This window comes from Hyperolius riggenbachi, chromosome 9 (assembly GCF_040937935.1).
Source record: "Hyperolius riggenbachi isolate aHypRig1 chromosome 9, aHypRig1.pri, whole genome shotgun sequence".
NCBI classification, from domain to species: Eukaryota; Metazoa; Chordata; class Amphibia; order Anura; family Hyperoliidae; genus Hyperolius; species Hyperolius riggenbachi.
This window is the reverse complement of record NC_090654.1, coordinates 255,845,722-255,858,805: the sequence shown is the minus strand read 5'-3', so window position 1 is coordinate 255,858,805 and position 13,084 is coordinate 255,845,722. Positions and strand designations below refer to the sequence as shown.

Below are 13,084 nucleotides of genomic sequence, written 5' to 3'. Positions count from 1 at the left end.
GTGTCTCTGCGTCCCATGTCCTTGTGTGTCCCTGCATCTGCGCATGTGCCGCAGGGACAGCTGTTGTTTGGATGGGAGCAGGACAGCTGTTTGGATGGGAGCAGGACAGCTGTTTGGATGGGAGCAGGACAGCCAGGGGGCTGGCCAGGTGGGCTTGTGCGCGATGAGTGGGCGCGCACGTGCTGACAGGTGGCGGCGGTAACGGACCTAGAGCCCGTTATTAAACGGACTAAGGTCCCTAGTCTTGGTATAAATCCTTTTCAGGGAGTGTCTTTATAAAGAATAAAAGCCTTGCTGAGAATCCCCCATGAAGAGATGGACTAGTTCAAAACCTGTCAGTTCTGTCAGATTTCCTACTTACTGTAAGTGACAGCAACATAGGAGAAAAGTAACGTGTGGCTCATTTTACTCTGAAAGACATTTACTTCTTATTTGTATGTGTTTACATGTATTTTAAATTTTACAATTATTTGCTATAGTGGTTCTTTAATTTAATCACATAAGGACCAGGGCTGTTTTGAATGATCTGTGCTGCGTGGGCTCTCCAGCCCGCAGCACAGATCAGTATTGAAGCAGGGCGATCAGACTTAACCCCCCCCCCCCCCCGTTTTTTCCACACTAGGGGGATGTCCTGCTGGGGGGGTCTGATCGCCGCTGTTCTGTGTGGCCGACCGGGGGGGGGGGGGGGGGGGGGTGTGTTCCTCAAAGCCCCCCTCCGCAGCGATGTTCCTCCCTCCCTCCCCTCCATGGGCGGCATAGGACGGCGATCCTATCAGAGGCCGGGGATCGCCGATCACCTGCGACAGCAGCGCCGTAGGATGTAAACACAGGGGATTTCTTCCCCGTGTGTTTACATTTCGCCTGCGAGCCGCGACCGGAGGCTCAAAGGCTGTTCACGGAAACACTCTCCGTGAACTGACATGGAACGGCCGTTTCCATGGAAACACCACTTCGACCTGCCGCCGCCTATCGGCGTTAAATGGTTAAACTGCCGCCATGACTTAGTTACATAGATATTTGGGTTGAAAAAAGACATACGTCCATAGAGTTCAACCATAAAACAAAGTACAACACCAGCCTGCTCCCTCACATATCTCTGTTGATCCACAGGAAGGGGAAAAACCCTTGCCGACCACTAAAAATGATATATTGCTACTTCTCTGATTAGAGGGATGTAAGGTCTCTTACTAGAGAAAAAGTTAGATAAACTAGGCTTATTTAGTCTGGAGAAAAGATGCCTTAGAGGAGATCTAATTAACATGTATAAATACATCAGAGGGCAATATAAAAGCTTGGCAGATTCTCTTTTTGTCCCTAGGCTTTTACAAAGGACTAAAGGACATGATTTGCGCATGGAGGAAAAATGTCCTAGCCATTTATTTAGGAAAGGATTCTTTACAGTAAGAATTAGTTATGGCAAATTCTATATCTGCTTTTTAAGGAGGGCTTAGATGCTTTTCTTGCGCTGAAAGACATTCATGGCTATAATTACTAGGTAATTCCCAGTGGTGTTGATCCAAGGATTTTATCTGAGTGCAATCTGGAGGCGAGAAGGGCTAATTGGACCATGCCTTGTAAGGGTTTTTGGCCTTCCTCTGGATCAACAAAATCTATTTGATCATCAGCAGCCCTGCTGACAGATAAGGGTGTGTCAGATAGGGTATTTCCAAAGACCACTATAACAGACACTATGGGACCCATAGAAAATGAGTGGCCCAGTATGAGTGGCCAGCGACAATGAGGTGTTACACAGCAGGACAACGGGAAATTGGACATCAGAGGCGCAATGGAAGGTTTGCTGCCCAATAGGCTCTAATGTGAATATCGGTGATTGAGGTCAATAAGGGCACCCGCTATTCCTGATATCATGGGTGCCTCAGATTCTGCTGCACCCAATTTTTTTTTAGTATAGCTGTCAGCAACTGAATACTGCCAAAACTTCACATTTTTCCAACCTCTCATCTATGTGTGGATTAACTCTACTCTCAAAAAAATATGCAGGGCTGAGGAGTCTGTATAAAATCATCCGACTCCTCAGTTTAGGAAACCTCCAACTCCGAGTACCTCAAAATTGCCACAACTCCTCGACTCCTTAAGGTGGCCACTAACTGTCCAATTTCTAGCGAAAAATCGTTCGAGCGATCAGAAATACTGATCGGATGAAAAATCGTTCACTACACCATCAACTAACCAATCTTTGCTTCCTATCTATCACGACCACCAAGAAAATCCAAATTTTCGTTCGACGAAAATTCATTCGGGCGACATTTTTTTCACTCGTTCAGAATCGATTGTGTCCACCAATGGAGATTATTTACAACCAATCCGATCAGAATTTCTGATCGCTCGAACGATTTTTCGCTACAAATTGGACCATTAGTGGCCAGCTTTAGTCTAATACTTACCAGGGCTGTGGAATTCGTACAAAAATCATCCGACTCAGTTTATGAAACCACGACTCTCTCCAGGTACCCCAAAATTGCTACAACGCCACAGCCTTTAAAGTATGCACATGAAAAAGGCAGGGCACTGCCTGCGTACAAGACCACTACATTATTATACAGATTTCCTTACTCCAGCAGCTGGTCACGAATTTTTTCTTGAAGCCACAACGTCCTTCCAAATCCCTTGCCGACAGAACCATCAGGATTGAAGCAAACCATCTTGTTTATAGCCGATCTCAGCATATTTATCTATCGTAACAAAAAACACATGAACAGATGATTGAATCAAAGGGAGTAAAGCAATTTAAATGCAGAAAAGCTACAAATGTAATTCACAAACCTTGATTAGATCGTCAGGAGTGAAGCGAACATCGAAAGCTAGTTCAATGTCATGTTCAGGCCATACGGCAAGGTCCCTGTACTGCCACCCCAGACCGCAGAGGACGCCTGTGTATTCTCTTATCTCACTGTCCACTCTGGATATGGGAAAAAATTGTGCAGTCAAAAATTACAAACAAAAAGTAGTTAACCTGCAAAAATGTGCGATTGTTACTCATGTAAAAAATAAATATTGCCATGGTGTGAGGTATGACAAACAACCAATACATGGCATAGGTTTGAAGCTTAAAATACGTGTGAACTTGGCAGAATGGACATTTCTATAAACACCACTGGTGCAGAAATAGAACGTTTACAAATGTCCATTTTGTAGGAAGTAACCCTAAAGGGAAAAAAGTATTTTGGTGTCAAAGCTGCAAACTGAATTCCCTATGGCACCTTATTGACCTGAGGAAGTGGGCAGAGACCCCAGAAACGCGGTATTATTTATAAAGTGCCAACATATTATGCAGCGCTGGACAATAAATAGGGATACATACAATGTAAACAAGGGGTGACAGAAGTTATACAACATAGCACAATGTTATGCATGCAAACAAGGTATAAGATACATGATCACGTGATATTACAGAGACCCAGTAAATCCAGTCCGGGATAGTCCATGAGCAGGATGACATTGCTGTGGTTGCTAGATTAAAACGAACACATGGGGTGGGGGGGATATTATGCTCGAATAAACCTTGTCAGAACCCAAACCCTTGTTCTTTTGGGTTGGTTCAACTGGAGAGGTAAGATACTCCATGTATTTATTTTTGTCTTTATAACGTATATTCAGAGATATTTATGTTTGGCCACCTCCACCCTTCTTCACTGAAGGGAAAAATGTCCCAATGTAGATACTTACCTGGGGAGAGGGAAACCTCTGGGTCTTCCTGAGGCTCCCCCATTGCCCTTTGCCTCACTGTTCCAGCGCTGAGAGCCCTGCAAGCAGGTCAACAAGGGCTCTCCAGCACTGCACCAGCTTCTCGTGGCTGCGCACTAGCATGGGGGCCAAACAGGCTAGGCTTTTTTTATTGAAGCTTAGCGGCGGCTCCGCGCTACTGCGCAGTGCGTACTCACAGCCCGATGGGTCCTGCGACGTCCCCTTGATGGTCATCAGCGACGTCTCTTCCTGTCGGCAGGTGAGCACAACGCATGACGCTACACGCCGGGCATAAACGAGACTTCAATCGATTATGGTACTTTGCACGGGAGTCATTGGGGATCTTAGCGATCTGATCCGCCGTGATGGTCATTATTGCGATGTGACGCTAAACGATGTTGCGTGGTCGTGCGCCTGTACCCACATTGCGATATCGTGGAAATGACCGCTCGGCGCTAAAAAAAATCGTCGGAAAAGGTTAGTACTAAGCTCAAGAAACAGGGCCGGATTTGCCATTAGGCACTGTAGGCACGTGCCTAGGGGCGGGTCGTTTGCGAGGGGCGGGTCACTAGCTGCCCTAGACTGTCCCCTTGCACTGCGGGATGAAGCAGAGAGCCAAACAGCCATACAGCGGCTGGAGATGTGCAGCGCTCAGGGCGGTACATTCCTCTCCGCTCTGCCCGCCCACCAACCCAGCCTCCTGAATTTACTGACTTGGCCAGCTCTCTGTTCCTGCTCTGTCGATCAGACCCGCAGCGGCGCCCTCCCAGTCACACGTCACACTCTGCTGCCTGCGCTGTCATCAAAGAGATGACAGACGTGGGCCGTCTGGTGTGTTAGTGTTGCTAGGCAACACCGCAAAAAACCGGCGCCGGATAGGATAGAGAAAAACACGCTTCCTGCTGGAGGAGGAACTCTCCTAGCGTGCGAGGATGGGAGGAGCAGACTTGCTCTCTGGATGTGCAGGTAGCAAATACTTGCAAATGAACGAAATTTTGGAGAGGGATGGAGGGGGGAGGAGGCGGAAGAAGGTTTAACAGTGTAGCCCCCTGCAGCACCTGTGCAACTGTGTGTGTATCTTTCCCACCCCCATCAGGTGTGTGTGTCTTCCCCCCCATCAAATGTGTGTGTGTGTCTGCATGTTTAGTGTGAGTATGTGTGTGTCTTCCCCCCCATCACTTGTGTGTGTGTCTGCATGCTTAGTGTGAGTATGTGTGTGTCTTCCCCCCCTCATCACACGCGTGTGTGTTTGTGTGCATGCTTAGTGTAAGTCTCACCCCCCCCCCCCCCGTGTGTGTGTGTCTCATCACATGCGTGTGCGTCTTCCCCCTCATCACATGCATGTGTGTGTGCGTTTCTCCCCCCCTCATCACATGCATGTGTGTGTGCGCGTGTCTCCCCCCCTCATCACATGCATGTGTGTGTGCGCGTGTCTCCCCCCCCCCTCATCACATGCATGTGTGTGTGCGTGTCTCCCCCCTCATCACATGCATGTGTGTGTGCGTGTCTCCCCCCCTCATCACATGCATGTGTGTGTGCGTTTCTCCCCCCATCACATGCATGTGTGTGTGCATGTCTCCCCCCCTCATCACATGCGTGTGTGTGTGTGTGTTTCCCCCCTTATCACATGCATGTGTGTGTGCGTGTCTTCCCCCCCTCATCACATGCGTGTGTGCGTGTTTTCCCCCTTATCACATGCATGTGTGTGTGCTTGTCTCTCTCCCCCCCCCCCCCCACACCACATCATCACGTGCGTGTGCATAATTAGTGGCAGTTCCCCTTATCCCATCCTCCCATCACATGGCAGTCAAGAAGATAAACCGTCTTCTCAGTATTGTAGAACCTTTCTGTATAAGGTGGGAAGGAGGGGAGGTCATTAGATGGCACTACAGTACTGAGCAGACATCTAGTCACCTTGATGTCATGGGGGTAGGCACACTGAGCGTGAGCCTGAAGACTGCCACACTTTCTCTCAACATGCCCAAAAGATTGTTCCCTCTCTAATCGACATCTGATCAGAGAGGGATCTATCATTGACACACATTACGTATCGATTTTTAATAGATTTCAGCATGAAATCTTTTAAAGATCAATTACTGCCACTCCTCCAGGTGTCCTACCTGCTATACTGCTCTTATGCTATACTGCTCTACCCTGGTCCCTGCAGAGTATTAGTGCAGTGAAGCTCTCTGCCTACCTCTTCAACCTGTGTGCTCCTTCCTCTGTGTTGCTGTCATCTCCCGCTGCCCGTAGTGATCCGGCAGCATGTACAGGATGCACTCATGTACCCTATCAGTTCATGGGGTAACTCTGTGATCCGGGAGATGATGGCAGCATAGAGGAAGAAGCACGCCAGCTGGAGAGGTGAGTGAGAGCAAGCCGCTTCGGTATTACTCTGCAATGCATAAAGTCCAGGGAAGACCAGCATTAGGAGGAAAGATGTATAACCAGCAATATTCCCCACCCCCTGCACAAATATGGTTGCACCTGATCTACCATCAAAGAACCATTCTGCACGATCGGTGATGCTAGCTGATTTCTACTAAATATCTATCAAAATTACAAACGGGCAGTATGTTGCATAACGTGTACTTAAATGACTTCCGAGATGAGGGGGGCTTAAAAGTTTTTTACTCACCTGAGGCTTCTTCCAGCCCATAAAAGCCATCTCATGCCCTTGCTGCAGCCCAGTCCTTTGTGTTGTCCCGCTGGCTGACGGTGAAGATCGCAATCCCGCTGGCGAGGTTGCGGCAAGGGCATGAGACGGCTGCTATGGGCTGGAAGAAGCCCCAGGTGAGTAAAACATTTTTTAAAGAGACTCAGAGACAAAGTAATGTAAAGCCCTTATACTTACCCGGTGCTTCCTCCCGCCCCATAAACACATCTAAGTCCCATACCATCCTCCTGCAGTCTGCCGTTCAGCCGCGGTGAGCCTCAGTAACAGGCTGAGTGATGTCACTCCAGGTCTACTGCGCGTGCGCAGTAGACCCATGCTGGCATCAACTGAACCTGTTAACGGGGCTCACCGCGGCTGAACAGCAAACCGCGGGAGGAGGGTATGGGACTTAGATGTGTTTATGGGGCGGGAGGAAACACCGGGTAAGTATAATGGCTTTACATTACTTTGTCTCTGAGTCTCTTTAAGCCCCCTTGCTTCAGAAATCCTTTAAAGTGTACCCAATGTGGTACTTGAAAAAAATGAAATACCTAAGAAGGGGGAAGCCTCTGGATCCAGTGGAGGCTTCCCAAGTCCTTTGGCCCTCATTGTTGCTGCACACGGACCTATGGAACATATCTGACAAGAGCATGTGTATGCTTGTCCAAGAGCAGCTCTATGTGCAGGGGCAGCCATACTTGCGTGGGTGCATGATGAGAAGTGCGGACACGGTCTTAGAGAAAGTTCTGGTTTTGAAGGGGTGTGGCTTGTGTTATGGGGCGGAGCTTAGGGCGCCAGACCTTATGTGCCTATAGGCTCCTGAGCTCTAAATCCGGCCCTGTCAAGAAATCTTGGTGGACAAAAATCTTCAAGAATTGTGCTGCTCTGCCGATGTGGTCCCAGCATGCAGTTATGGGACTTCAGCACTTACCTCAACTCTATCATTGGAGCGAACAACATACTGATGAGTGCCGGCAAGCCTGGAATAGATGGTAGTAATGAAGTCTCCCGCAGCATTATCACTGTCCCTGCACCATAATGAAGAGAGCAAAATAAAACAAATTGAATTAGCTAGGGCGTTCTATTTTGTCCAGCACTGCTCAACATCACACAGCAAAAAAGGAATTTAGGCAAATTTATAAACAATGAATGTCGGTGCATCAATGACTTATTTCCAGAACATGTAGTGAAGCTCTCTGTACAGCCGAAGGCAGAAATGAACAAGACTGGAGCCCAGAGCTTTTGTAAGTATTTTCTCCTGCCCTGTTCTGCAAATTTAGAGAAGATTGCTGGAGAATACCGAATGCTTGAGTTCCGGAAAACTGTGACTTAACTGTAATAGCAGAGTTGAGGTTATGAATAATAGCATAGTCATCTTCTTTGGAAAATCTTCTGCTAGGTCAGGGCTCTTTCACATTAGGGCAGACTTTGTGCGTTAACGCAAACGGCAGCTGTTTGCGTTAACCAAGGTAAGATGAAAGTCCATAGACTTTCATTTTACCTTTCACACTCGACGCTGCGTTTCGATGCGTTGCGGTTCCGACGCACCCGGGCGCAGTTTTACCTCCAACGCACCCACGAGCTGGCGTTTTCCGTCGGGTTTAATCACCAGCTACCGCCGCTGATTGCGTCGCACCGCAGATACCCGACGACACGCCGCAGGCAGACAACGCGTGCAGGAGAACGGCTCCTGCTCGCGTTGTCTGATGTGAAAGAGCCCTTAGGAGCAATAAGCTAGCATCCCGCCCCCCACCACCACTCCATAAAGGACAACTTTCAAAGTACTGTCATTAAGTTACATTAGTTATGTTAATTAAAATAGATAGGTAATATAATCTCTTACCCACCCTGTTTTAAAAGAACAGGCAAATGTTTGTGATTAACAATAAAAAGACTTTCTTTTTTTTCTCATGTTTTATATGAAGAAAATGACATTTATAGAGAACAGTTTTAACTGTAGGCGGAGGACTGTGTCCAGCACATGCAGCATACAACAATCTTCACTGGCTCGAATACAGCGAGTTAAATGTGTTCAGAGGGATAGAAAGAAAAAATATAGCTTAAAATGTGTGTAAATAATCATTAGCTGCAGCTCTGTGTGTGTTCTGGTCTCCCTCTATCTCTGCCTCGCAGTGTAAAGTGAACAGTTTATAGTTCAGCTCTGCTTACCCCCCCCCCCCCCCCCCATGCAGACACCAAATTGGTACAGAACAGCTGAACGAAGCATTTCTTGTTTCACACAGGCTGGACTTGGGGACCTCTGAAAAGCATTTTAGTGTTGCTGGCTAAAAGCTCTATAGGTATGTGGGGTCTACAGAAATCAGTTTCTGCGATAGTTGTTCTTTAAAGAGGACCTGAGACAAGCTGGTAAAAGAATTGATAATTACCTGAAATTCCTCTAGCCCCATGACCACCGTTGCCATCCTCTTCAGTCGGGCTCTTCTGCGCATGCACAGCATGGCACACGCAGCCAGGGGGTTTGATGAGCACAGTCTGGCTACCTGCACTAGAGTTCCTCTTTGAATTACTTGTATGTCGCAGTTGACAATTTTTGAGAGATGGGCTACTCTCCATATATAGCCTGCTGGTTGGCATGCGCAGAACCCGCCATGCGGAAAACCGGATTTCGGAGGGGACAGCTGAAGACTGGGTGACTGCGGCAAGGGATACAGAGACTTCTAGGGGCTGGAAGAAGCCCCAGGTAAGCAAAACTATATAAGCTGCATTCAGCTCCTGCATCAAGAGTGACTTTAATAAAAAAGCAAACAAATAAAACACACACACAAATATAAAGTTTTGTGAATACCAGATGAGTTTACAGATAAGGACGCCGCAACAAACATTCTCTGGTGAGTTTCCTCTGGAGCATCATTCATGATGACAGAGTTGATGCTATCTTTTTCAATCCTAACAGATCTATGGAGAAAACAAACATTTATTGAAGTTTTTTTGTCTCATACAGCATGTTAAACGACCACTGTCGCTAAAATCTTAAAATGTAAAATACATGTAAACATATACAAATAAGTATGTTTTATCCAAAGTAAAACCATAGCCATAAATTACTTTTCTCCTATGATGCTGTTACCAGCAGATTTCGGACTAGCCCATCTTCTCATGGGGGGGGAATGGGCGGTGTTCTCACAGATTTCTTTATTTTTAAAAGCACTTAGTGAATGGCAGTTTGTCTGTCCTACTGCCAAAAAAGTGTACAGCGAGTATAAATCTTTTTCAGGAAATGGCTTTATAAAGAATATAGGCCATGCTAAGAATCCCCCATGAAGAGATGGACTAGCCCAAAACCTGTCGGTAATCAGATTTCTACTACCTACTGTAAGTGCCAGCAGCATAGGAGAAAAGTAATGTATGGATCATTTTACCGAGGAAGAAACATACTTCTTATTTGTATGTGTTTTACATTTTAAGAGTTTTGCGACAGTTCCTCTAAGTACAGTGCATAACACAAAATATATAAACAAATACCAAGATATTCTGAGTAATAACTATATTTAAATGTTGTGCCCTCAGGCAGCATTAAATAGCTTGCGCACAGGCTTCTAAGTGAAATCTCAATGTGGGTAGCCATGGAGCTCAACTATCGCAATGAACCAAACAGTGAAGTATGGAACAGAGATCTGAGCTGTAATGAATGGTTTTCACCAGCTGTCTCCTGTATATATTCATAAGCTGATAGCGTTGTTCTCAGCTGTAGTCCTCACTGGACTGTGTGTAGCATCTTATGTATCTCTAAAGGGGGACATACAACAGGCGACTTTGCGGCCGATCAACCATCCGATTTGATTATTATAACCAAATCGGATGAAAATTGGTGCCGCCAAGTGCATGCCTGACTGACAATGTGACCAATTTCGGGATGAAATTGGTTGCCTAAGCGGATCACGCATGCTCAAGATGTTGGGCCGACTTACTCAATCGAGTCCGCGGAAGGAACTGCGTGCAATGTTGTGATCGACGAATGCAGAGAAACCCTCAGCACTGCCCCCCCAATGATTAATTCCCCCCAGGGCCCAATTCAAGTTACACATTGTCCGTGGGCCTCCACTGGCTCCAGTCTTCCTCAGTTATCCATACAGGCACGCCTCACGTGGTTGCCTAGTAAGGGCCCACGTTACTAGGCAACCATGTGGCGCGTGTATGGAGAATGGAGGAATCCCGGAAGAAGCAGAGGACAAGGACAGGCAATGTATCACTTGCACTGGGGAGGCATTTAATATTAGAGGGATAGCACTGGGGCGGCAGATGCAGCATCACAAGGCCAATTCCGGATCGTTTTCAGCATGAAAACAATCGAGAATCCGCCTGTGGTGTATGGGCAGCTGACTGATCTCTCTCCAATCAGATTCCATCAGAGAGAGATTTGTCTCTTGGTTAAGTCTGCCGATCATTGCTAGATGTATGGCTACCTTAACAGTTCATGCATGTTTGTGTGTCCTATAAATGTGTCTCCAGCTGCATGTGAAGCCCAGGATCCTGAGATAGGAATCTCTGCTTTGGCACAGAGGACACAGATTTAGCAGCCCTCAACAGAGCAGGAACTGTACAGAGCGGAATACAGAACTGTGCAAACAGCCTGAATCTCTGCTCTGCTACTAGCGGCTGAGATGGATGGGACTCTACATGTGTTGCTGTATAGGTAAAAGCATGCAGTTAGCTGGGAGCGTAGTCAGCGTAGATGGCAGTGGAGTTAGTGTAACTGTGAGTGTAGTCAGTGTATAGGGAGGAGGAGTTAGTGTAACTGGGAGTGTAGTCCGTGGGGTTAGTGTAACGGAGTGTAGTCCGTGTAGATGGAAGAGGAGTTAGTATAACTGGGAGTGTCGTCCGTGTAGATGACAGTGGAGTTAGTGTAACAGAGAGTGTAGTCGGAAGTGGAGTTAGTGTAACAGGGAGTGTAGTCAGTGTAGATGGAAGTGGAGTTAGTGTAACAGGGAGTGTAGTCAGTGTAGATGGAAGTGGAGTTAGTGTAACAGGGAGTGTAGTCAGTGTAGATGGAAGTGGAATTAGTGTAACAGGGAGTGAAGTCAGTGTAGATGGAAGTGGAGTTAGTGTAACAGGGAGTGTAGTCAGTGTAGATGGAAGTGGAGTTAGTGTAACTGGGAGTGTAGTCAGTGTAGATGGAAGTGGAGTTAGTGTAACTGGGAGTGTAGTCAGTGTAGATGGAAGTGGAGTTAGTGTAACTGGGAGTGTAGTCAGTGTAGATGGAAGTGGAGTTAGTGTAACAGCGAGTGTAGTCAGTGTAGATGGAAGTGGAGTTAGTGTAACAGCGAGTGTAGTCAGTGTAGATGGAAGTGGAGTTAGTGTAACAGCGAGTGTAGTCAGTGTAGATGGAAGTGGAGTTAGTGTAACAGCGAGTGTAGTCAGTGTAGATGGAAGTGGAGTTAGTGTAACAGGGAGTGTAGTCAGTGTAGATGGAAGTGGAGTTAGTGTAACTGGGAGTGTAGTCAGTGTAGATGGAAGTGGAGTTAGTGTAACTGGGAGTGTAGTCAGTGTAGATGGAAGTGGAGTTAGTGTAACTGGGAGTGTAGTCAGTGTAGATGGAAGTGGAGTTAGTGTAACTGGGAGTGTAGTCAGTGTAGATTGCAGTGTAGTCAGTATAGCTGGCAGTGTAGCTAGGAAAAAGGTCCATAAGACGCCCCTGCGCCATTGACGCACCAGGTTTAGCATTTTTCTTTTTTCCCCCTGATTTTTGTCCTCTAAACTTAGTCCAAAAAATATGGTAAGCGCTAGATGTAGGTAAAAAATAACTCCATGTACTGCATCTGCCTTATTAGTTCTGTTATAAGCAAATTTTACCTCGTAAACTTGATGCTGATTATTATTTTTATTATAAATTGTATGCATTTATATATGTTATTGCTAGTTATAAAGTGCCATGAAAGAGCATAACACTACAGTATATAAATCAGCAACAACAGTCTGATGATTTTTAACCTCATGAAAAAGCCAAATCTATCTAAGCCTCGATTTCTGCAGGGATAAGTGGATATAATGGAATAGCAGTAAAAACTGTACAGGTAAAAAGCCAGACAACTTGTGTGATCTGTTGCCATTCTTGCAAAATAGTATGTTGTTGTGCATGATCTCGAATATTCTTACGAAAGGAATACACATCATAAACATACATATCCATAAACACAATGGGGAGGGGATTGGGTGTCTCGGGGTCTAATACACCACTGCATTTACAATTGAAAGTAATCTAATTAGATGAAAAGCTTTAGAATGTACTACAACTGTGTAAAATCTAAAGAATATCATTTAATTACCTGAACTTTGAAACTCTCATCATACTGTGTAAACGAACTTCGTAAGGGTGAAAAGGTCCATGGAGAGAAGTCTAAACACAAGAGACACTAATCAGGTTACATGAATTCCATAGGCCACTCAGACACGAGAGATGGTTCTGTACATTTTTAAATGTCCGGTACTATTGCATAGACCAGGGCTGTCCACCTAACCGCCTGCAGGCCAGATTGTGGCCTCCGGGCCGCCCTCTTTTGACCGGAATATTTCTCTGCGTCAGCCCCCCCTTTGTTTGTGCTTGGCTCCGCCCCACAAAGCCAGGACATAGATGCTCTGCCAGGCGAAAACTCCGGTGTTAGACAGATCCCCTGCCCATGAAGTTGGACAGCACTGGCATAGTCAAGAGATCACAGCAACAGGATTCAAGTTCGGAAAGACTGATTGTGAAGACTAGTGTTACTT

At 46.4% G+C, this 13,084-nt stretch overlaps 1 protein-coding gene across 1 annotated transcript in view; it reads right to left on the bottom strand.

Moving 5' to 3' along the window:
- Positions 1-13,084, bottom strand: part of TDRD9 (tudor domain containing 9) — a 261,914-nt gene that overhangs the window by 29,634 nt on the left and 219,196 nt on the right. The window contains exons 30-34 of the mRNA XM_068254351.1: positions 12,646-12,716; positions 9,168-9,277; positions 7,293-7,389; positions 2,785-2,920; positions 2,575-2,693 (exon numbers count right to left, since the gene is read on the bottom strand). Of these exons, the coding sequence (XP_068110452.1) occupies positions 2,575-2,693; positions 2,785-2,920; positions 7,293-7,389; positions 9,168-9,277; positions 12,646-12,716 (533 nt within the window). The remainder of the gene's footprint in view (positions 1-2,574; positions 2,694-2,784; positions 2,921-7,292; positions 7,390-9,167; positions 9,278-12,645; positions 12,717-13,084) is intronic.